Below are 25,602 nucleotides of genomic sequence, written 5' to 3'. Positions count from 1 at the left end.
AAATACTTCGACGTTGGGGCAAACCAGAGATAGATCTCATGGCGTCTCGACAGAACGCCAAGCTTCCTCGTTACGGGTCCAGATCCAGGGATCCGGGAGCGGTTCTGATAGATGCTTTGACAGCACCTTGGACCTTCGGGATGGCTTATGTGTTTCCACCCTTCCCGATGCTTCCTCGATTGATTGCCAGAATCAAACAGGAGAGAGCATCAGTGATTCTAATAGCGCCTGCATGGCCACGCAGGACTTGGTATGCAGATCTAGTGGACATGTCATCCTGTCCACCTTGGTCGCTACCTCTGAAACAGGACCTTCTGATCCAGGGTCCCTTCAAACATCAAAATCTAATTTCTCTGAAGCTGACTGCTTGGAAATTGAACGCTTGATTTTATCAAAACGTGGTTTTTCTGAGTCAGTTATTGATACCTTAATACAGGCTAGGAAGCCTGTTACCAGAAAGATTTACCATAAGATATGGCGCAAATACTTATATTGGTGCGAATCCAAGAGTTACTCATGGAGTAAGGTTAGGATTCCGAGGATATTGTCTTTTCTACAAGAAGGTTTAGAAAAGGGTTTATCCGCTAGTTCCTTAAAGGGACAGATTTCAGCTCTGTCCATTCTTTTACACAAACGTCTGTCAGAAGTTCCGGACGTTCAAGCTTTTTGTCAGGCTTTAGCTAGGATCAAGCCTGTGTTTAAAACTGTTGCTCCACCATGGAGTTTGAATTTAGTTCTTAATGTTTTACAGGGGGTTCCGTTTGAACCCCTTCATTCCATTGATATCAAGTTGTTATCTTGGAAAGTTCTGTTTTTAATGGCGATTTCCTCGGCTCGAAGAGTCTCTGAGTTATCTGCCTTACATTGTGATTCTCCTTATCTGATTTTTCATTCAGACAAGGTAGTTCTGCGTACTAAACCTGGGTTCCTACCTAAGGTGGGCACTAACAGGAATATCAATCAAGAGATTGTGGTTCCATCTTTGTGTCCTAATCCTTCTTCGAAAAAAGAACGTCTGCTACACAATCTAGATGTAGTCCGTGCCCTGAAATTTTATCTACAGGCAACTAAGGATTTTCGACAAACGTCTTCCCTGTTTGTCGTTTATTCTGGTCAGAGGAGAGGTCAAAAAGCTTCGGCTACCTCTCTCTCCTTTTGGCTTCGTAGCATAATACGGTTAGCCTATGAGACTGCTGGACAGCAGCCTCCTGAAAGAATTACAGCACATTCTACTAGAGCTGTGGCTTCCACTTGGGCCTTTAAGAATGAGGCTTCTGTTGAACAGATTTGCAAGGCTGCAACTTGGTCTTCTCTTCATACTTTTTCCAAATTTTACACTTTTGCTTCTTCGGAGGCTGTTTTTGGGAGAAAGGTTCTTCAGGCAGTGGTTCCTTCCGTATAAAGAGCCTGCCTGTCCCTCCCGTCATCCGTGTACTTTAGCTTTGGTATTGGTATCCCATAAGTAATGGATGATCCGTGGACTGGATACACTTAACAAGAGAAAACATAATTTATGCTTACCTGATAAATTTATTTCTCTTGTAGTGTATCCAGTCCACGGCCCGCCCTGTCACTTTAAGGCAGGTAATTTTTCCATTAAACTACAGTCACCACTGCACCCTATGGTTTTCCTTTCTCTGCATGTTTTCGGTCGAATGACTGGTAATGGCAGTTAGGGGAGGAGCTATATAGCAGCTCTGCTGGGTGAATCCTCTTGCACTTCCTGTTGGGGAGGAGTTAATATCCCATAAGTAATGGATGATCCGTGGACTGGATACACTACAAGAGAAATAAATTTATCAGGTAAGCATAAATTATGTTTTTCCTCAGTGTCAGACATGTTAAACAGGCTAGTAATGAAACAAGCAAGCTTGGAAAACACTTTAATCAAAGCAAATAATACTTAGAAAAAAACGGTACAAGAAAAAAAGATGCACAAACTCTGCAAAACAGGTTAAAAAAGCAGTAAACTTTACGAAATTTTTACAGTAGAATCATAAAGCCTTAGTAAGTTTGCACAGCCAGCCAAATAAACGATTAACCCCTTAATGTAAAAACCAGATTGACAAAACGTAAAAAAACTGGTATAAAAATGTTCAGCACCTTGCCACAGCTCTGCTGTGGCGCCTACCTGCCCTTTAGGATAGATTTGAAGGGAAAAACCTTCTTTTAGGCCCTCAAACACAGCAGGACCCTCTGGAGAAGCAGCTGGATGTCTTCAGAGGAAAAGAAACTGCGCAACTGAGGCGTGAAAATAGGCCCCTCCCACCTCACTCGATGTTAGTGGGGCCTAAAAGAAACACATCAAAGTGTTTCTAGACTAGCCATGTGGGTTAATAACCCTTAAATCAGCCACAATGACCCCTTAAAGTCCCTCAAAAAACGTTAACTTTTTCAATAAAAAATGTTTTTCCCATAAATGTCACCAGTAACAAATGAGCCCTCTATGCAAGCTGGGATTCTCTATTAAATGTCTGAATACAGCTTACCCTTCCCTCATGGGGATATTGTCAGCCTTTTCTAGAATTATCACAGTCTGTCTAGAAAAAAATTGACTGAACATACCTCAATGCAGCTTAGCATGCAAACCGTTCCCCCAACTGAAGTTTTCCTGTACTCCTCAGCTTCTGTGGGAACAGCAGTGGATCTTACTAACATTTTTGTCGCTACACTCACTTTACCCTTCCTAGCAGTTAAGCAGGCAAAGAGAATGACTGGGGGGGGTGGAGCTAAGGGAGGAGCTATATAGACAGCTCTGCTGTGGGTGCTCTCTTTGCCACTTCCTGTTAGGAAGGAGAATATCCCACAAGTATGGATGAATCCGTGGACTCGATACATCTTACAAGAGAAAATATCATGGGCAGCAAATAAGTTAGGAAAACGCAGCAAGGCCCACCTCACAAGTTCCTAACTGCTTTAAAGCCACCACTGCCCTACTGAAGAGACTAAAATGGAGTACGGGTAGACCCAAAATTCTTGCTTGTAGAGATAACTTTCTGACACTAAAAACTTCACCTCCACCTCCATTGACAGAGGCAAAGAGAATGACTGGGGTTTATGGGTAGGGGAGTGACACTTAACAGCTTTGCTGTGGTGCTCTTTGCCTCCTCCTGCTGGCCAGGAGTGATATTCCCACTAGAAATCCAGACATTTCAGCAGAGTACCACTCTATGCCTACCTCCTTGTAGACAAGGGAAATAATTACTGGGAGGGTAGGGGAAGTGGGAGGGATATTTCAATGTTCGGGGTGTCAGTCTCCTCCTGGTGGCAAGGTGAAGTATTTCCCATAGGTTATGAATGTTTTTGTGGATCCTTACTGCCATTAGAAGGAACAATTATTCAGAGGAAGCCTAGGAAGGAAACTACTCATAATACTGTTGTATTTTCCACCCCAAGAACAGGTTGCAAACACACCCACATTTTCTCACCTTTATTTTATTTGTTTTAAATGTGTGTATTAGGTTATATAAATAATACACTTCCATTTAAATATTTTTCTTTGTTATGTATGGCAAAGGCTTCAGCTTTCCCAATTGAGTTATTGGGATACACACAATATTCCGAAAATGGCCAGACAAGGGTCCACAATTCCATTTTCAGAATACTGTACATATCCAGTTAATGTACTGGATGGATATGTAATAAATGTGTGTGTGTATAAACATCAAAGGAAAAAAACCAAACATTTTTTGGTTGGCCCCTAGACTTAGGAGAGATTTGTTAAGCCCTGTCTTACCTTTTGTGCTTTGTGTTATCAACCTGCACTGGAGTTCAGGAAGGGGAAGGAAAGTGAAGAGAAAGGTACGCAGTAAATATTTACTTTGAAATAGAACAGTGACACCTACAGGTAGAAATGAAAAGTGCAGGCAGAAACTTTATTTTTAGCTGGCACCGCTCCGTTTTTTCTGCAGATACAATGCATTTTCTGTGATGACATTGCAGATCACAGCATACTCTGCCTGGGGGCTTGTATGATTGCACTTCTGTTGAAATGTTTTCTTTTCTTCTTAAAAATAAGAATATTTCATCACATAAAAAAAAAAAAAGTTAATAAAGTTCAATTAAGAACTCTAACCAGTTATTACATTTTAAGGTAATTAGCTTCTCTGCATAAAAACACAACTTATTTAAGGTCAAGTATGAATAAAGTTCCTGGTGTGTTGCTCTGGGACAGTAACAAAAAAAGGTTGGTCAAGCTCTCCCTCTATTTTGGAGAATTGTTGGGGGGAGGAATATAACACATAAATCACACTTACGTCAACAACAAAAAAAAAGCGTTTTGATCAACATTTATTTCCTTATTCTGAAAAAGAAATGACAGTTGATAAAACGTTTGCATCACAAGAGAAAGGTTCTATTTTTGTTTGAAATGAGCACAAGGTACATTTTCCACAACACTGAAAGCAGTGTAAAAATTGACAGTGACCTTTGACTAAAAGGTAGATTTTTTTGTACAAATAAACATATCAAAGTAATCAAAGCCCTGCATTGTCAAATTGCCAAAATGTTGGTCCAAATGTACAAAAAATAAGCACAAATGTGCAAAGTACTTCAAAAATTCTTGCAGGTGCAGAAAACCAAGAGAATACCTTAAGAATTAACATTCAACTTAAAACTTGTAAAAATACAAAATAAAGATTTTTTTTTTATAACTAGTATTTGTCAATGTGTAGAATCTCAAACTGAATGGATTTTAATTAATTCCTTCCCCATATTGTATTGCAAGATCATTTTCACATAAAAATAAAGCTGTTGTCAAATGAATGTTCAAGTCTTTTAGATGGCTGCTATAAAATGCAGCTACAAAAAAAAAAAGTAAGTCTTTCCAGATATAAATACTTTGCCTGAGGAATAACAGATCTCAGAATGGTAAGCCTCTACCCCGGCCTCTGACATATGTACTAATATGTCCTCTATGTCCTTGAGAGAAGGCAGGACCTTGAATAGGTGATGTCCAAGCATGTCCGTGCATATGGGCAGACAGGCCAGGATTCTCTGGTACAGTAGTACTGTAGTTAAAGTTATGTATTTTTGTTGGTAGAGAATGACTATTGTCCAAACCCCCAGAGGGCTCATTGTTTCCCAAAATAACAGTAGGGCCACGGTTGTATTCAAATCTATGGTCCTGGTCACCACTAAACAACATGGGACTAGCATTGAGGTAGCTGTCCCCATATGTGGTGACAGAGTTACAAAAAGGCTCTGCAAAAGCAGAAGGTGTTGGGAGTCTACAACTAATCTGAGATGAAGTTGTACTGTAGTTATCAATAGTCTGGGTTTCAGGGTGCATTTCCAGAATAGCAGATGTACTGCCAACTCTGTCATTGTTGTAGGATGAAGAGAGGAAGGATTTCCCCATTTGTTCAGTGCAGTCTGGGGTCTTGGAGAATGATGATGTTCTAACAGGAAAATCTGTACCGCCTGTGTCTTCTTCCTGAGCTTGATGATGGGCAATAATTTGCAGTAGTGCAGCTTTAACTTCTGCATGAGCGTCACTAGACACGCTGGTGTTGTGTACTTGTTGGGTCTCTGTCCGATAATCTAGATCTTCATCACCAACTGGAGGTGGTTCTGGTGGCTCTGGAGGCCGTTGATCCCTTGGCAGTATGTGAGGAAATTTCACATCAGGTGTTCCTTGTTGGAGATGTGCTTTACTGTGATCATCAAGCTCATTTTCATCTAAAAACAAAAACAAAAAATATAAATTAAAGAGCACACATATTCACAAATATTTTATGATCAGTCAACAAATATATATTTAACTCACTATCAATCTACATTTCTTCTAAAAGTAAAATAGATTTAATGGAAATTTTTTTTATTCTTTTCCTAATAAGGAATTTTAGTGTAATAAAGATCTCTACTTCATCTTAAAGTGATATGTAAAAGTGAAATACCGTAAATAAAAAAAATATGATTACCTGATAAACTATTTTCTTTAGGGATAATGAGAGTTCATATGGCATGCATAACGTGGGATATAATTCCCACCACTCTGAGGAGGCCAAGAACCCATAAAAGTTTTAATCCCTCCCATCTCTCCAGAGTTTAATGTATAGCAGAACAGAAAAAAGGAAACAGATAGGTAAAAAATACAAAAGCACGGTCTAAAGTGGAGCAAGTTAGAACTGTCACGAATCATCATCCCAAAAGAGAAGAATCTATCAGGTAAGCATACAATTTGTTTTCTTTCATATGTTGAAGGGTCCATAGGGCATCCTTAAAGGGATAGTAAAGTCAAAATTAAACTTGCATGATTCAGATAGAGCATGTCATTTTAAGACACTTTTAAATTCACTTCTATTTTCAAATGTGTTTTGTTCTCTTAGTATCCATTGTTGAAAAATGAATACGCACATATACACTAGTGGGAACTGCTGCTAATTGGTGCCTGCACACTTTTGTCTCTTGTGATTGGCTAACTAGATGTGTTCAGCTACCTGCAAGTAGTGCAATGTTGTTCCTTCAGCAATGGATAACAAGAGAATGAAGCAAATTTTATAATGGAAGTAAATTGAAAAGTTTTTAAAAATTGTATGTTTTATCTGAATCCTAAAAGAACATTTTGGGGTTTACTATCCTTTTAACATGTGGGATTTAATAACCAAGCTGAGAGACTGTTAATAAAAGGGATGGACAAACTAATACAGTTACAATTTGCCAGACACTGCGGCATGAATGACTATCCTGCCAAAAGTCACTTACGAAGAAGCAAAAACATAAAAACTGTCAAATTTTGAGAAAGCATGCAGAGAAGACCAAGTTGTAGCTTTGAAAATCTGCTCCAAGGATGCATCATTTGTGAAAGCCCAGGAAGTAGCAACTGATCTGGTGGAATGAGCTGTGATACGCTTAGGGGGGAAGACTTTCCTGCCACCAAGTAAGCTATGTGAATAACCTGTTTGAACCAAGAAGCTAAAGCTACTGCAGAAGCCTTCTCACCTTTATGAGAACCAGAATAGTGAACTTTGCCTGAAAAACGTTAATGCTCTGACAACATCAAGATGATCTAGACACCGTTCCTTAAAATTAGAAGGATCCTGGCACAAAGAAGGAACAACAATTTTCTTGTTAATATTTTTCGAAGAAACAACCTTAGGAAGAAAATCACTTTGTATGAAGAACTGCCTTATCCTAATGAAATCTATGCTGTGCAAAAGGAGGGCCTTGCAGAACTGAAATAACTAAATTCAAATTCTAAAGGGGGAGAAAGAGGTCTCACAATTGGCCTAATTCTCACCAACGCCTGGACGTTTGGCTAACTTTTTGTGGAAGAGAACTGATGAAGCAGAAATGTGGCCTTTTAAGGAGCTAGCAGACAATCATTTGTCAAGACAACAATGAACAAGCAAAAGAATTCTAGGAATTCTAAAGGAATGCCAGGAAAAAAAAAAAAACACTGGAAGGACACCACTTGAAGCATACATTTCAAATCATGTGATAAATATTTTGAGTCACATGTTTCCTAGCTTGCAACGGAGTGAAAATTACTCGACTAAACCTTTGGATTCCTAGACCTGGCACAGTACACTGATAGTGATTCAAATGAAAAGTCATCAGATCTACATCCGGTAGTCCCCATTTGGGGGACCACTCTCTTAGATGAACAGACTGACAGCTTTGATAATCCACTCCCCAGTTCTTCACCTCTGGAATGTGAAATCGATGACAGGAAGCATTGGTTCTTTTCTGCCCAGGACAGAATATGGGACAATTCTTATATCACCAGAGGACTGCGGGTTCCACCTTGCTGATGTATATATGCCACCATAGTGACGTTGTCTGACTTGAAGAGGATGTACCTTTCCCTCTTGCGAAGGGGTCAGGATTGTAGAGCTTGAAGAATTGCTCAGACTTTCAAATATGTATATTGGTCGCCTCGCCTCCTGAGGAGACCAAACTCCTTGCACCCTTCAAGACTCCCAGACAATACCCCAACCCAAAAGACTGGTGTCTGTGGTCACAATAGCCCATGAGACCATGGAGGAGCAGAGGACCAGATCCACATACCATGTTCTGCGGGGCCAAGCTGGAGCTATCAGGATAACTGATGCAGACTCCCGTTTGATTCTAGCAATAATTCTTAGAAGAAGAACAAATGGAAGAAGCAGATAAGCTAGACAAAAGTTCCATATATACACTAAGCCATCCATCAACAGACTTTGGATCCCTGGATCTGGCACAGTACACTGGTAGTTTGTGGTTCAAATGAAGTCATCAGATCTACATCTGGTAGTCACCAATTGGCAACCACCGCGATGACATTGTCTGACTTGAAGCTGATGTACTTTTCCTTCTTGAGAAGGCGCCAGGATTGCAGAGCTCAAAAAAATCTCTCTAACTTCCAAGACCTATATTTGTAACCTCCCTTCCAGAGGAGACCAAGCTCCATGAGCCCTTTGAGACTCCCAGAAAGTGACCCAACCCAAAAGACTGGCGTCTGTGGTCATAATAGCCCATGCGGTTGAAGAAAATATGCCCCAAGAGTCAAAGAAGGACTTTCCATACACCAAGAAAGATAGGCTAATAAAGGAATCCAGAAAAATCTGCTGTTCCAGAAAGGCCAAAAGTGAAAATAGGCAAACTAAACTACATCCAAGGACTCTACCATAAGGCCCACATCCTCCATACATTGAGCTGAGAACTTTGGAGAAGATGAAATGCCGTCTGAAGCTTGAGTCTGTGAGACTCTGTAAGGTAAAGGCACATTGAAACGGTCTATGATGATTCCCAGAAAAAAAGACACCTTTGTATTTGGAAATAAGGAGCTCTTTGGAACATTGATTCTCCAACTGTGATCCTGAAGGAAGGATAAAAGCTTTTTAGTATGACCTATCAGCAAAGAAAGAGCTTGAACTAGGATTTTGTCCACATAAGGGGCAATTGAGATGTCTGGGCTCTGATTACAGCCAATAATGCTACCAGCACCTTTATGAAGATATGTGGAACCGTTGCTATACCAAAAGGAAGGGCAACAAATTGATAGTGTGTGTTGACTTAAGTCTAAGATGGGTCTGAAAGATCTTTACTTCTTTGGGACAATGAAGATGTTGGAGTAAAAATCCATGTCCCTGTTGAGAGACAGGTACTGGAACAATTACTCCCATTTCCTCTAGAATCTAAAACACATTATTTTAAGGCAGCTGCTTTCACATGATGTTGGGGACATGAGAAAGACTAAATCATCCTTTAGGTCTAGATCAAAAGCCTATCCCGTAGTCTTGGTATATGATGTTTTGAACCCAAGGATCCTGGAATGAATGAAACCAAGCCTTCTGAAAAACTCAATCTGCCCCCTACCAGGACAGATTCTGATCTGGAGGCTGCACCTTCATGCACATTTGGAATTGGACTGCTTATTCTTTGCCCAAAAAGTACCAGGTATCAATGCGGGCTTGGAGGACTCTGACTTATGAGAGGAGGAAGACTTCTGATCTCTTGAGTAGCAAAAGGAACTAGTTTCCCAACCTATTCTTTCCCTTTGACTTCTTATCTTAAGGGAGGAAAGCTTTTGCCTCCAGTCAGAGTCTTAATAATAGAGTCTAGGTCAGAACCAAAAATAATTTCTCTTTGGAAAGAGTCATAAGTATATTCTTAGACACCATATCTGCGAACCAAATTCTTGAAAGGACTGCCATTGACATATTATTGACATCAATCCTGTTGATGTCCATCAGTGAGTCACTAATAAAATGAGACGTCTTTAGACCCTTCATGCAATTTTGCAGGTCTTCAGCTGATTACATCACAAAGCTGCAGCCACATACGTAATAGCTAGTGCGTTTTTTTTTTGTTTTTGTTTTTTAGCAGAAGACCAGTTTGCAAGTCCATTAGGTCCCTGCAAGAAGTGCTATAGTCCATAGGGATAGTAGTGTGTTTAGCCAATGTATAAGTCGCTCCATCAACCTTGGGAATAGTTTGCCACAATTCTATATTATATAATTTTTTTACTGGAATGGGGTATATCTTTTTAAAATCTGTCAGAAAGCGCAAACAGACTGTCAGGCTTTCTCCACTCCTTGGAGATATCAGAGACCAGATCAGGAACCTGAAATACTTCAGGAGCCTTAGGAGGAGCTTTAAAAACCACATTCAGCAGATTTATAGCTTTGACTCTGAAATGCAGAGTTTTAAATACCTCATGTAATAAGGTGTATATGTGTTCAACTTTAAACCTGAAGAGGAGTCAAATTCAGGCCCAGGGACTGCATCCTGATCCACCTATGATCATTCCCATCTGATACAGAATTTTCTGAACCAGCAGAACAACAACTTTGCAGAATTTCAGGAACTTGGATTTAGGGGAAGAAACCCACATATTTAAATCAAAAGATGTAGACAAATCCCCAGGATTTGCGCTTGCTCTTACTTGGTTTCCGGGATAATATATATTGTAACAGAGCACTGGCCCTTAGCAGGGATAATGGCTTGTGACTGATTTGTATGCAAAAGGTGAAGTACACAACTATTGCATAGCTAGTTAAACCTGACATAATGGAAAATTTTTGCAAAGTATGCAGAAAAATTGAATTGAGGTATGATCTGTAGATCTGCCCTCTAATGGTCTTGACATAATCACAGACATGTTGGGACTCCATTAAAACAGACACTGTTCCAATAACAGCTAAATGTACAATATCAAATGTTAAGCTAAGCAATTTAAACAGAGAAAAAAAAAAAAACTACATTTCAAAAGAGGCAGACAGACACCACCAATATTGTGAAAGTCAGTGACAAATATAATAGACCCTCTTAGAGCTTAGAATGTAGTAAGAATTCTAACCCACCCCTCCAGCAGCTCTTGAGTGAGAACGTACCCCCTCCAAAATGATCAGATAGGGCAGGGAGAGACAGCAGGGCATACAAACTGAGTTGCAGCTAGAGAGTTCCTACAATCTGCCCAGAGACAGGGCTTGTGAGCCGGAGAAGAGGCACCAAAGAAAGGGGCGAAGCTAAAGTCTGGTACTGCTGCGGTACCTCAGAGTGCACATAAATCAAGTTTAAAATTGAGTAAAAATGATTAAGTGCAACCCCCCCCCCCAATAGGCTTCCCTCTCTTCCCCAACTGCTGTGCTCCAGTGGAACCGCCATACCCCCCCCCCCCGAAGTACCTATTTATAACCCTGTGGCCCTGAGAGTGCTAGAAAACATAATTTATGCTTACCTGATAAATTCCTTTCTTCTGTAGTGTGATCAGTCCACGGGTCATCATTACTTCTGGGATATTACTCCTCCCCAACAGGAAGTGCAAGAGGATTCACCCAGCATAGCTGCATATAGCTCCTCCTCTCTACGTCACTCCCAGTCATTCGACCAAGGACCAACGAGAAAGGAAAAGCCAAGGGTGAAGTGGTGACTGGAGTATAAATTAAAAAATATTTACCTGCCTTAAAAACAGGGCGGGCCGTGGACTGATCACACTACAGAAGAAAGGAATTTATCAGGTAAGCATAAATTATGTTTTCTTCTGTTAAGTGTGATCAGTCCACGGGTCATCATTACTTCTGGGATACCAATACCAAAGCAAAAGTACACGGATGACGGGAGGGATAGGCAGGCTCTTTATACAGAAGGAACCACTGCCTGAAGAACCTTTCTCCCAAAAATAGCCTCCGATGAAGCAAAAGTGTCAAATTTGTAAAATTTGGAAAAAGTATGAAGCGAAGACCAAGTTGCAGCCTTGCAAATCTGCTCAACAGAGGCCTCATTCTTGAAGGCCCAAGTGGAAGCCACAGCTCTAGTAGAATGAGCTGTAATTCTTTCAGGAGGCTGCTGTCCAGCAGTCTCATAAGCTAAACGAATTATGCTACGAAGCCAAAAAGAAAGAGAGGTAGCAGAAGCTTTTTGACCTCTCCTCTGCCCAGAGTAAACGACAAACAGAGAAGACGTTTGTCGAAATTCCTTAGTTGCCTGTAAGTAAAATTTTAGAGCACGGACTACATCCAGATTGTGCAGTAGACGTTCCTTCTTCGAAGAAGGATTTGGGCACAAAGAAGGAACAACAATCTCTTGATTGATATTCCTGTTAGTAACTACCTTAGGTAAGAACCCAGGTTTAGTACGCAGAACTACCTTATCCGAATGAAAAATCAAATAAGGAGAATCACAATGTAAGGCTGATAATTCAGAGACTCTTCGAGCCGAGGAAATAGCCATTAAAAATAGAACTTTCCAAGATAACAACTTTATATCAATGGAATGAAGGGGTTCAAACGGAACGCCCTGTAAAACATTAAGAACAAGGTTTAAACTCCATGGTGGAGCAACAGTTTTAAACACAGGCTTAATCCTGGCCAAAGCCTGACAAAAAGCCTGGACGTCAGGAACTTCTGACAGACGTTTGTGTAACAGAATGGACAGAGCTGAGATCTGTCCCTTTAATGAACTAGCAGATAAACCCTTTTCTAAACCTTCTTGTAGAAAAGACAATATCCTAGGAATCCTAACCTTACTCCAAGAGTAACCTTTGGATTCACACCAATATAGGTATTTACGCCATATCTTATGGTAAATCTTTCTGGTAACAGGTTTCCTAGCCTGTATTAAAGGTATCAATAACTGACTCAGAAAACCCACGTCTTGATAAAATCAAGCGTTCAATTTCCAAGCAGTCAGCTTCAGAGAAGTTAGATTTTGATGTTTGAAGGGACCCTGTATCAGAAGGTCCTGTTTCAGAGGTAGAGACCAAGGTGGACAGGATGACATGTCCACCAGGTCTGCATACCAAGTCCTGCGTGGCCACGCAGGTGCTATTAGAATCACTGATGCTCTCTCTTGTTTGATTCTGGCAATCAATCGAGGAAGCATCGGGAAGGGTGGAAACACGTAAGCCATCCTGAAGTCCCAAGGTGCTGTCAGGGCATCTATCAGGACTGCTCCTGGATCCCTGGATCTGGACCCGTAACGAGGAAGCTTGGCGTTCTGTCGAGACGCCATGAGATCTATCTCTGGTTTGCCCCAACGTCGAAGTATTTGGGCAAAGACCTCCGGATGGAGTTCCCACTCCCCCGGATGAAAAGTCTGACGACTTAAGAAATCCGCCTCCCAGTTCTCCACTCCCGGGATGTGGATTGCTGACAGGTGGCAAGAGTGAGACTCTGCCCAGCGAATTATCTTTGATACTTCCATCATAGCTAGGGAGCTTCTTGTCCCTCCCTGATGGTTGATGTAAGCTACAGTCGTGATGTTGTCCGACTGAAACCTGATGAACCCCCGAGTTGTCAACTGGGGCCAAGCCAGGAGGGCATTGAGAACTGCTCTCAATTCCAGAATGTTTATTGGCAGGAGACTCTCCTCCTGACTCCATTGTCCCTGAGCCTTCAGAGAATTCCAGACGGCACCCCAACCTAGAAGGCTGGCGTCTGTTGTTACAATTGTCCAGTCTGGTCTGCTGAATGGCATCCCCCTGGACAGATGTGGCCGAGAAAGCCACCATAGAAGAGAATTTCTGGTCTCTTGATCCAGATTCAGAGAAGGGGATAAGTCTGAGTAATCCCCATTCCACTGACTTAGCATGCACAGTTGCAGTGGTCTGAGGTGTAAGCGTGCAAAGGGTACTATGTCCATTGCCGCTACCATTAAGCCGATTACCTCCATGCATTGAGCCACTGACGGGTGTTGAATGGAATGAAGGGTGCGGCAAGCACTTTGAAGTCTTGTTAGCCTGTCCTCTGTCAGGTAAATCTTCATTTCTACAGAATCTATAAGAGTCCCCAGGAAGGGAACTCTTGTGAGTGGAACGAGTGAACTTTTCTTTTCGTTCACCTTCCATCCATGTGACCTTAGAAATGCCAGTACTAACTCTGTATGAGACTTGGCAGTTTGAAAGCTTGAAGCTTGTATCAGAATGTCGTCTAGGTATGGAGCTACCGAGATTCCCCGCGGTCTTAGTACCGCCAGAAGAGCGCCCAGAACCTTTGTGAAGATTCTTGGAGCTGTAGCCAATCCGAATGGAAGAGCCACAAACTGGTAATGCCTGTCTAGGAAGGCAAACCTTAGGTACCGGTAATGATCTTTGTGAATCGGTATGTGAAGGTAAGCATCTTTTAAATCTACAGTGGTCATGTACTGACCCTCTTGGATCATAGGTAAAATTGTCCGAATAGTCTCCATCTTGAACGATGGAACTCTTAGGAATTTGTTTAGGATCTTTAAGTCCAGGATTGGTCTGAAAGTTCCCTCTTTTTTGGGAACCACAAACAGATTTGAGTAAAACCCCTGTCCCTGTTCCGATCGTGGAACTGGATGGATTACTCCCATTAACAAGAGCTCTTGTACGCAGCGTAGAAACGCCTCTTTCTTTGTCTGGATTGTTGACAACCTTGACAGATGAAATCTCTCTCTTGGAGGAGAGTATTTGAAGTCCAGAAGGTATCCCTGAGATATTATCTCTAGCGCCCAGGGATCCTGGACATCTCTTGCCCAAGCCTGGACGAAAAGAGAAAGTCTGCCCCCCACTAGATCCGATCCCGGATCGGGGGCCCTCAATTCATGCTGTTTTAGGGGCAGCAGCAGGTTTCCTGGTCTGCTTGCCCTTGTTCCAGGACTGGTTAGGTTTCCAGCCTTGTCTGTAGCGAGCAACAGCTCCTTCCTGTTTTGGTGCAGAGGAAGTTGATGCTGCTCCTGCTTTGAAATTACGAAAGGAACGAAAATTAGACTGTCTAGCCTTAGCTTTGGCTTTGTCCTGAGGCAGGGCATGGCCTTTACCTCCTGTAATGTCAGCGATAATCTCTTTCAACCCGGGCCCGAATAAGGTCTGCCCTTTGAAAGGTATATTAAGCAATTTAGACTTAGAAGTAACATCAGCTGACCAGGATTTTAGCCACAGCGCCCTGCGTGCCTGAATGGCGAATCCTGAATTTTTCGCCGTAAGTTTAGTAAGATGTACTACGGCCTCCGAAATGAATGAATTAGCTAGTTTAAGGACTCTAAGCCTGTCCGTAATGTCGTCCAGAGTAGCTGAACTAATGTTCTCTTCCAGAGACTCAATCCAGAATGCCGCTGCAGCCGTGATCGGCGCAATGCATGCAAGGGGTTGCAATATAAAACCTTGTTGAACAAACATTTTCTTAAGGTAACCCTCTAATTTTTTATCCATTGGATCTGAAAAAGCACAGCTATCCTCCACCGGGATAGTGGTACGCTTAGCTAAAGTAGAAACTGCTCCCTCCACCTTAGGGACCGTTTGCCATAAGTCCCGTGTGGTGGCGTCTATTGGAAACATTTTTCTAAATATCGGAGGGGGTGAGAACGGCACACCGGGTCTATCCCACTCCTTAGTAACAATTTCAGTAAGTCTCTTAGGTATAGGAAAAACCTCAGTACTCGCCGGTACCGCAAAATATTTATCCAACCTACACATTTTCTCTGGTATTGCAACTGTGTTACAATCATTCAGAGCCGCTAACACCTCCCCTAGTAATACACGGAGGTTTTCCAGTTTAAATTTAAAATTTGAAATATCTGAATCCAGTCTGTTTGGATCAGAACCGTCACCCACAGAATGAAGTTCTCCGTCCTCATGTTCTGCCACCTGTGCCGCAGTGTCTGACATGGCCCTAATATTATCAGCGCACTCTGTTCTCACCCCAGAGTGATCACGCTTACCTCTTAGTTCTGGTAATTTAGCCAAAACTTCAGTCATAACAGTAGCCATATCCTGTAATGTGATTTGTAATGGCCGCCCAGATGTACTCGGCGCTACAATATCACGCACCTCCCGAGCGGGAGATGCAGGTACTGACACGTGAGGCGAGTTAGTCGGCATAACTCTCCCCTCGTTGTTTGGTGAAATTTGTTCAATTTGTACAGATTGACTTTTATTTAATGTAGCATCAATACAGTTAGTACATAAATTTCTATTGGGCTCCACTTTGGCATTGCAACAAATGACACAGGTATCTTCCTCTGAATCAGACATGTTTAACACACTAGCAAATAAACTTGCAACTTGGAATACAATTCAATTAGAATAATATTAAAAACGTACTGTGCCTTTAAGAAGCACAGAAGATCTATGACAGTTGAAAATTAATAAATTGAAACAGTTATAGCCTCAATCCTTATAAACAACACAACTTTAGCAAAGGTTTAATCCCATTAGCAAAGATAACAAATTCTGAAAGCAAATTACAGAATAAACGTTTTTTTATCTCAGTCAACTATGATTCTCACAGCTCTGCTGAGAGAAATTACCTCCCTCAAAATAAGTTTTGAAGACCCCTGAGCTCTGTAGAGATGAACCGGATCATGCAGGAAATACAATGAGCTGCTGACTGAAATATCTGATGCGTAGCAAAAGCGCCAAAAAATGGCCCCTCCCCCTCACACACAGCAGTGAGAGAGAACAGAAACTGTCAGAAAAAAGATTAAGCAACTGCCAAGTGGAAAAATAGTGCCCAAACATTTATTCACTCAGTACCTCAGCAAATGAAAACGATTTTACATTCCAGCAAAAACGTTAAACATAATTTCTAGTTATTAAACAGCTTTATGTACTTCTTACAGTGTAATTCTAGTGAAGTACCATTCCCCAGAATACTGAAGTGTAAAGTATACATACATGACATTATATCGGTATGGCAGGATTTTCTCATCAATTCCATTGTCAGAAAATAAAAGCTGCTACATACCTCTATGCAGATTCATCTGCCCGCTGTCCCCTGATCTGAAGTTTACCTCTCCTCAGATGGCCGAGAAACAGCAATATGATCTTAACTACTCCGGTTAAAATCATAGCAAAAACTCTGGTAGATTCTTCTTCAAACTCTGCCAGAGAGGTAATAACACACTCCGGTGCTATTTTAAAATAACAAACTTTTGATTGAAGATATAAAACTAAGTATAATCACCATAGTCCTCTCACACATCCTATCTAGTCGTTGGGTGCAAGAGAATGACTGAGAGTGACGTAGAGGGGAGGAGCTATATGCAGCTCTGCTGGGTGAATCCTCTTGCACTTCCTGTTGGGGAGGAGTAATATCCCAGAAGTAATGATGACCCGTGGACTGATCACACTTAACAGAAGAAAAGACTTACCTGAATGAAGCACCCCTCTGCTGAGATTAACAGCAAGATGTCTGTACTGTACCTGTATAGCACTGGGTGGGCTCTATACTGGACACAGCTAGAAGATCTGAGAGAAACTACCTTGGTCCCATAGGAGGAGGCTAATAGACATATCCCCTCCACACCCGGGAGTAGTTATGGCTGAAATCTCATAGGGAGATACTGTGTACACAACACAGTATTCCTATGCCCCTGTATCATTCAGAGTGTTTGAAGTCCTTAGTTTTACCCTTCTTTGAATGATACTTCTCAGGTGTAATGGGTCTCACATTGGACTGAGCTCCCAAAAAATAATCCATAAGCAAGTAGCTGGAACATTCTGTCTTCAACCTCACTCCTGGGAGGCCAAGAACAAACTGAGGAGAGATGGGAGGGATTAAAGCTCTTGCGTAGGTTCTTATCCTCCTCCTAGTGGCAGGAATTATATCCCACATGATATGGATGTCCTATGGACTCATCAGAAAAAAAGCACATAAGTTAACAGAATTTAAAGCGCTTATTTACCAACCCTTTAAATTGTATAGCCACTTATGTGGAAATAGTGTAAACTCTATAAAAACAGAAAAAGCTTGACTAAAGAGTAGCCACAAGTAACATACAATATGTCAGAGCTTAGCAAGTTTATAACTTAAAGGGACAGTCTAGTCAAAATTAAACTTTCATGATTCAGATATGGCATGTAATTTTAAACAACTTTACAATTTACTTCTATTATCTAATTTGCTCAATTCTTTAGATTTCCTTTGTTGAAGAAATAGCAATGCACATGTGTGAGCCAATCACACAAGGCTTCTATGTGCAGCAACCAATCAGCAGCTACTGAGCATATCTAGATATGCTTTTCAGCAAGTGATATCAAGAGAATGAAGCAAATTAGATAATAGAAGTAAATTAGAAAGTTGTTTAAAATGACATGTTCTTTCTAAATCACGAAAGAAAAAATTTGGGTTTCATGTCCCTTTAAGCACAATATACAAACACACACAATCAGTGATAAACCATGTTGAGGAAAAAGAGGAGGCTTACCTATTTCTCCTTCTACTACATGTGAACAAAACTCTTTCATACCATGTGCATAGAGTAATTCACCATTATCTATAATTGAACAAGGAAACATCCAAATGACAGATGCACTTTGACAAGTTACTTGCGTTCTCCTTCCCCAGTATATTTAGATTTAAAATGCTGCATGTTTTCTTAGGCTTTAAGAGAAAGCCTCAGCATATCAAAATTAGCCATAACTGAACAGCCAATGAGAAATAGAAGAGTAAAACTGGAGAAAAAACAAAATCTATTGCTCACAATGATCAATATATACTCTAATTAGCAAAAACCCAAGCGAATTGCTGCACAATGTAGCGGTGTAACTGCTCTCTCACTAAGTGTTAAAATAGAGAGAAAGAGGGGGGGGGGGGGGGGGGGGTGAGGCAACTGCTGACTGCTAAAAATGCATTTTTTTTTTACACACCTGTAACAAGTGGACTTGGAGGTCTCTTGGGTTCCAACGCTGTGTTGTTCTTAGGCTTTTCCTCTGTCTCCTCTGAAGCATTATTGCTTTGCTTAGGTTCCTGTACTTTCATTAAGTGTGACAACAAAACAGAAAAGGCATTCTGCGCAGCTGGTGTGGCTACATCCATTTTAGCTTTAAGCAAAGGTAACAGTGGGGCAGAAGCCTGCTCTGGTTGGATTGCTGTAGGTAAAGGTTCTTTTTGTTCTCTTGGTTGGTCTCCAGCTCCTAGTAAACCAGGAGGGATGCTTATATTGTTCAATTGCTGCTGTGTTTCTGGATTCACCTTAATATTCAAAACTTGTGCAAATTGAGCCATGCTGACAGTGCTTTGAGACTGCAGCAAGTTCAACAAGAGGGCCACATCATTCTGACTCAGCTGTGGCACAGAGCTTGAATTACCTAAAGAACAAACAATAGAGAAAATTCACTCACTTTATATTTAATTCTCTGCTGCATTTATAGATATAAGGCTACATAAATTTACTACTATTATGCAAGATATAATTTAAAAGGGAAAGTCTACTCCAGAATTTGTATAGTTAAAAAAAATTAAATATGATAAGCCCTATATTACCTATTCCCCAGTATTGCATAACCAACAGTTATATTAATATACTTTATACCTTTGTGGTTACCTTGTATTTAAGCCCCTGCAGACTGCCCACTTATTTCAGTTCTTTTGACAGGCTTGCAATTTAGCCAGTCAGTACAGACTCATAAATAACTCCACAGAAGTGAGCACAATGTTATCTAATATGGCACACATGAACTAGCGCTGTCTAGATGTGAAAAACTGTCAAAATGTACTGAGAGAAGAGGCGGTCTTCAAGGGCTTAGAAATTAGCATAACATATGAGCCTACCTAGGTTTAGCTTTCAACAAAAGAATACCAAGAGAACAAAGCAAATTTAATGATAAAAAAGTAAATTGGAAAGTTGTCTGAAATTGCATTCCCTATCTGAATCATTTAAGTTTAACTTTGACTAGACTGTCCCTTTAAGTCCTAATGGATGGGGAAAAAAAAAAAAGTTATACTTGCTGGGACAGTAAAGTCACTTTTCATCTACTGAGAAAACATTGCGTTTTTTTATGCTTGTGAGGTGTGTCACTTCCACGAATAAAGCAAAGGAAGTTCAGCTTATCAGCCTGTGAGCAATCAGCCCTTAAAAGGGACAGTAAAGTCAAAATTAAAACTTATGACTAGTAAAGAGAAAGGAATTTTAAACAAACTTTCCAATTTACAGCTATTAATTTTGCTTAGTTCTCTTGGTATCCTTTGCTAAAGAGTAATCCTAGGTGAGCTCTCTGAAGCGTGCACGAGTCTTTAGCCATTTGGCAGCTGTGTTTGTAACTATGTATAACATTCTTTTTAACCACGTTACAAACACAGCTGCCATAGACTGCTTTAGACATTTCCACACTGCTAAGCTCCTATTAGCTTGCATAAGTTTACTCTTTAACAAAGGATACCAAGAGAATAAAGGATACCAAGAGAACAAAGGAAATGTGATAACAGAAGTAAATTGAAAAGTTGTTTAATATTGCATACCATCAGAATCATGAAGGTTTACATTTTTTCTTTACTGTCCCTTTAAAGAAAAACTGTACACAGATAATCACTTCCTGTTAGCTTCAAAATCAAACAGCCTTACGATAATTTTTAATGGTAAATAGTGCTCTTTAATGAAATAGGATTTTTTAAATAGTTTGTCAATCTAAGGAAATGTCAATAACTTGCCTGCATTCCCTAAATAACGTACCAATGAGGACTGCCAGTTTTGTAAGTGGCTGGACAGAAACCCTAAGTCTGAATCCCCACTTTTTCAGAGAGTAAAAACATAATTTATGCTTACCTGATAAATTCCTTTCTTCTGTTGTGTGATCAGTCCACGGGTCATCATTACTTCTGGGATATAACTCCTCCCCAACAGGAAATGCAAGAGGATTCACCCAGCAGAGCTGCATATAGCTCCTCCCCTCTACGTCACTCCCAGTCATTCGACCAAGAATCAACGAGAAAGGAGAAACCAAGGGTGAAGTGGTGACTGGAGTATAAATTAAAAGATATTTACCTGCCTTAAAACAGGGCGGGGCCGTGGGACTGATCACACAACAGAAGAAAGGAATTTATCAGGTAAGCATAAATTATGTTTTCTTCTGTTATGTGTGATCAGTCCACGGGTCATCATTACTTCTGGGATACCAATACCAAAGCAAAAGTACACGGATGACGGGAGGGATAGGCAGGCTCATTATACAGAAGGAACCACTGCCTGAAGAACCTTTCTCCCAAAAATAGCCTCCGAAGAAGCAAAAGTGTCAAATTTGTAAAATTTGGAAAAAGTATGAAGCGAAGACCAAGTTGCAGCCTTGCAAATCTGTTCAACAGAGGCCTCATTCTTAAAGGCCCAAGTGGAAGCCACAGCTCTAGTAGAATGAGCTGTAATTCTTTCAGGAGGCTGCTGTCCAGCAGTCTCATAGGCTAAACGAATTATGCTACGAAGCCAGAAGGAGAGAGAGGTAGCCGAAGCCTTATGACCTCTCCTCTGACCAGAGTACACGACAAACAGGGAAGACGTTTGTCGAAAATCCTTAGTTGCCTGCAAGTAGAACTTGAGGGCACGAACTACATCCAGATTGTGTAGAAGACGTTCCTTCTTGAAGAAGGATTTGGACACAAGGATGGAACAACAATCTCTTGATTGATATTCCTGTTAGTGACTACCTTAGGTAAGAACCCAGGTTTAGTACGCAGAACTACCTTGTCTGAGTGAAAAATCAGATAAGGAGAATCACAATGTAAGGCTGATAACTCAGAGACTCTTCGAGCCGAGGAAATAGCCATTAAAAACAGAACTTTCCAAGATAACAATTTTATATCAATGGAATGAAGGGGTTCAAACGGAACACCCTGTAAAACGTTAAGAACTAAGTTTAAACTCCATGGCGGAGCAACAGTTTTAAACACAGGCTTGATCCTAGCTAAAGCCTGACAAAAGGCCTGGACGTCTGGATTTTCTGACAGACGCCTGTGTAACAAGATGGACAGAGCTGAGATCTGTCCCTTTAATGAGCTAGCCGATAAACCCTTTTCTAAACCTTCTTGTAGAAAGGACAATATCCTAGGAATCCTAACCTTACTCCAGGAGTAACCTTTGGATTCGCACCAGTATAGGTATTTACGCCATATCTTATGGTAAATCCTTCTGGTAACAGGCTTCCTAGCCTGTATCAGGGTATCAATAACCGACTCAGAAAAACCACGTTTTGATAAAATCAAGCGTTCAATTTCCAAGCAGTCAGCTTCAGAGAAGTTAGATTTTGATGTTTGAATGGACCCTGTATCAGAAGGTCCTGTCTTAGAGGTAGAGACCAAGGCGGACAGGATGACATGTCCACTAGATCTGCATACCAAGTCCTGCGTGGCCATGCAGGCGCTATTAGAATCACTGATGCTCTCTCCTGTTTGATTTTGGCAATCAATCGAGGAAGCAGCGGGAAGGGTGGAAACACATAAGCCATCCCGAAGTTCCAAGGTGCTGTCAAAGCATCTATCAGAACCGCTCCCGGATCCCTGGATCTGGACCCGTAGCGAGGAAGTTTGGCGTTCTGGCGAGACGCCATGAGATCTATCTCTGGTTTGCCCCAACATCGAAGTATTTGGGCAAAGACCTCCGGATGAAGTTCCCACTCCCCCGGATGAAAAGTCTGGCGACTCAAGAAATCCGCCTCCCAGTTCTCCACTCCCGGGATGTGGATTGCTGACAGGTGGCAAGAGTGAGACTCTGCCCAGCGAATTATCTTTGATACTTCCATCATTGCTAGGGAGCTTCTTGTCCCTCCTTGATGGTTGATGTAAGCTACAGTCGTGATGTTGTCCGACTGAAACCTGATGAACCCCCGAGTTTTTAACTGGGGCCAAGCCAGAAGGGCATGGAGAACTGCTCTTAATTCCAGAATGTTTATTGGCAGGAGACTTTCCTCCTGATTCCATTGTCCCTGAGCCTTCAGAGAATTCCAGACAGCGCCCCAACCTAGTAGGCTGGCGTCTGTTGTTACAATTGTCCAGTCCGGCCTGCTGAATGGCATCCCCCTGGACAGATGTGGCCGAGAAAGCCACCATAGAAGAGAGTTTCTGGTCTCTTGATCCAGATTCAGAGTAGGGGACAAGTCTGAGTAATCCCCATTCCACTGACTCAGCATGCACAATTGCAGCGGTCTGAGATGTAGACGTGCAAAGGGTACTATGTCCATTGCTGCTACCATTAAGCCGATCACCTCCATGCATTGAGCTACTGACGGGAGTTGAATGGAATGAAGGACACGGCATGCATTTAGAAGCTTTGTTAATCTGTCTTCTGTCAGATAAATCTTCATTTCTACAGAATCTATAAGAGTCCCCAAGAATGGAACTCTTGTGAGAGGAAAAAGAGAACTCTTCTTTTCGTTCACTTTCCATCCATGCGACCTTAGAAATGCCAGAACTAACTCTGTATGAGACTTGGCAGTTTGAAAGCTTGAAGCTTGTATCAGAATGTCGTCTAGGTACGGAGCTACCGAAATTCCTCACGGTCTTAGTACCGCCAGAAGGGCACCCAGAACCTTTGTGAAGATTCTTGGAGCCGTAGCCAATCCGAATGGAAGAGCTACAAACTGGTAATGCCTGTCTAAGAAGGCAAACCTTAGATACCGGTGATGATCTTTGTGAATCGGTATGTGAAGGTAAGCATCCTTTAAATCCACTGTGGTCATGTACTGACCCTTTTGGATCATGGGTAAGATTGTCCGAATAGTTTCCATTTTGAACGATGGAACTCTTAGGAATTTGTTTAGGATCTTTAAATCCAAGATTGGCCTGAAAGTTCCCTCTTTTTTGGGAACCACAAACAGGTTTGAGTAAAACCCTTGTCCTTGTTCCGACCGCGGAACCGGATGGATCACTCCCATTAATAACAGATCTTGTACACAGCGTAGAAACGCTTCTTTCTTTATCTGGTTTGTTGACAACCTTGACAGATGAAATCTCCCTCTTGGGGGAGAGAATTTGAAGTCTAGAAGGTATCCCTGAGATATGATCTCTAGCGCCCAGGGATCCTGAACATCTCTTGCCCAAGCCTGGGCGAAGAGAGAGAGTCTGCCCCCCACTAGATCCGGTCCCGGATCGGGGGCCCTCGGTTCATGCTGTCTTTGGGGCAGCAGCAGTTTCCTGGCCTGCTTGCCCTTGTTCCAGGACTGGTTAGGTTTCCAGCCTTGTCTGTAACGAGCAACAGCTCCTTCCTGTTTTGGTGCAGTGGAAGTTGATGCTGCTCCTGCTTTGAAATTCCGAAAGGGACGAAAATTAGACTGTCTAGCCTTAGCTTTGGCTTTGTCTTGAGGTAGGGCGTGGCCCTTACCTCCTGTAATGTCAGCGATAATTTCTTTCAAACCGGGCCCAAATAAAGTTTGCCCCTTGAAAGGTATATTAAGTAATTTGGACTTAGAAGTTACATCAGCTGACCAGGATTTTAGCCACAGCGCCCTACGTGCCTGAATGGCGAATCCTGAGTTCTTAGCCGTAAGTTTGGTTAAATGTACTACGGCCTCCGAAATGAATGAATTAGCTAGTTTAAGGACTCTAAGCCTGTCCGTAATGTCGTCCAGCGTAGCTGAACTAAGGTTCTCTTCCAGAGACTCAATCCAAAATGCTGCCGCAGCCGTAATCGGCGCGATGCATGCAAGGGGTTGCAATATAAAACCTTGTTGAACAAACATTTTCTTAAGGTAAACCCTCTAATTTTTTATCCATTGGATCTGAAAAAGCACAGCTATCCTCCACCGGGATAGTGGTACGCTTAGCTAAAGTAGAAACTGCTCCCTCCACCTTAGGGACCGTTTGCCATAAGTCCCGTGTGGGTGGCGTCTATTGGAAACATCTTTCTAAATATTGGAGGGGGGTGAGAACGGCACACCGGGTCTATCCCACTCCTTAGTAACAATTTCAGTTAGGTCTCTTAGGTATAGGAAAAACGTCAGTACTCGCCGGGTACCGCAAAGTATTTATCCAACCTACACAATTTTTCTGGTATTGCAACAGTGTTACAATCATTAAGAGCCGCTAAAACCTCCCCTAGTAATACACGGAGGTTCTCCAATTTAAATTTAAAATTTGAAATATCTGAATCCAATCTGTTTGGATCAGAACCATCACCCACAGAATGAAGCTCTCCGTCCTCATGTTCTGCAAGCTGTGACGCAGTATCAGACATGGCCCTAGTATTATCAGCGCACTCTGTTCTCACCCCAGAGTGATCACGCTTGCCTCTTAGTTCTGGTAATTTAGCCAAAACTTCAGTCATAACAGTAGCATATCTTGTAATGTTATCTGTAATGGCCGCCCAGATGTACTAGGCGCCATAATATCACGCACCTCCCGGGTGGGAGATGCAGGTACTGACAACGTGAGGCGAGTTAGTCGGCATAACTCTCCCCTCGCTGTTTGGTGAAATTTGTTCAATTTGTACAGATTGGCTTTTATTTAAAGTAGCATCAATACAGTTAGTACATAAATTTCTATTGGGCTCCACCTTGGCATTGGAACAAATGACACAGATATCTTCCTCTGAATCAGACATGTTTAACACACTAGCAATAAACTTGCAACTTGGTTACAATCTTATTTAACAAAAACGTACTGTGCCTCAAAGAAGCACTAAACGATTAAATGACAGTTGAAATAATGAACTGAAAGACAGTTATAGCATCAATCCTTAAAAACAACACAACTTTTAGCAAAGGTTTGTTCCCATTAGTAAAGTAACAATAATTAAATTTGAAACATAAAAATTACAGAGCAACGTTTTTAATCACAGTCAATATATAAGTCTCACAGCTCTGCTGAGAGAATCTACCTCCCTCCAAAGAAGTTTGAAGACCCCTGAGTTCTGTTAGAGATGAACCGGATCATGCAGGAAATACAAGAGTAACTGACTGGAATTTTTTGATGCGTAGCAAAGAGCGCCAAAAACGGCCCCTCCCCCTCACACACA

The 25,602-nt window shown here is 41.6% G+C and overlaps 1 protein-coding gene across 1 annotated transcript in view; it reads right to left on the bottom strand.

Moving 5' to 3' along the window:
- Positions 1-4,274: 4,274 nt before the first annotated feature.
- The window catches only part of CDK13 (cyclin dependent kinase 13), a 215,078-nt gene continuing 193,750 nt past the window's right edge, over positions 4,275-25,602 (bottom strand). Inside the window, exons 13-14 of the mRNA XM_053714566.1 lie at positions 18,536-18,976; positions 4,275-5,679 (exon numbers count right to left, since the gene is read on the bottom strand). Coding sequence (XP_053570541.1) covers positions 4,862-5,679; positions 18,536-18,976 — 1,259 coding nt within the window. The 3' untranslated portion in view covers positions 4,275-4,861. The remainder of the gene's footprint in view (positions 5,680-18,535; positions 18,977-25,602) is intronic.

The sequence above is a fragment of the Bombina bombina genome, chromosome 5, assembly GCF_027579735.1.
Source record: "Bombina bombina isolate aBomBom1 chromosome 5, aBomBom1.pri, whole genome shotgun sequence".
In the NCBI taxonomy this organism is placed as follows: Eukaryota; Metazoa; Chordata; class Amphibia; order Anura; family Bombinatoridae; genus Bombina; species Bombina bombina.
Note: the sequence above shows the minus strand (reverse complement) of the source record. Positions and strands in the feature narration are given on the sequence as shown.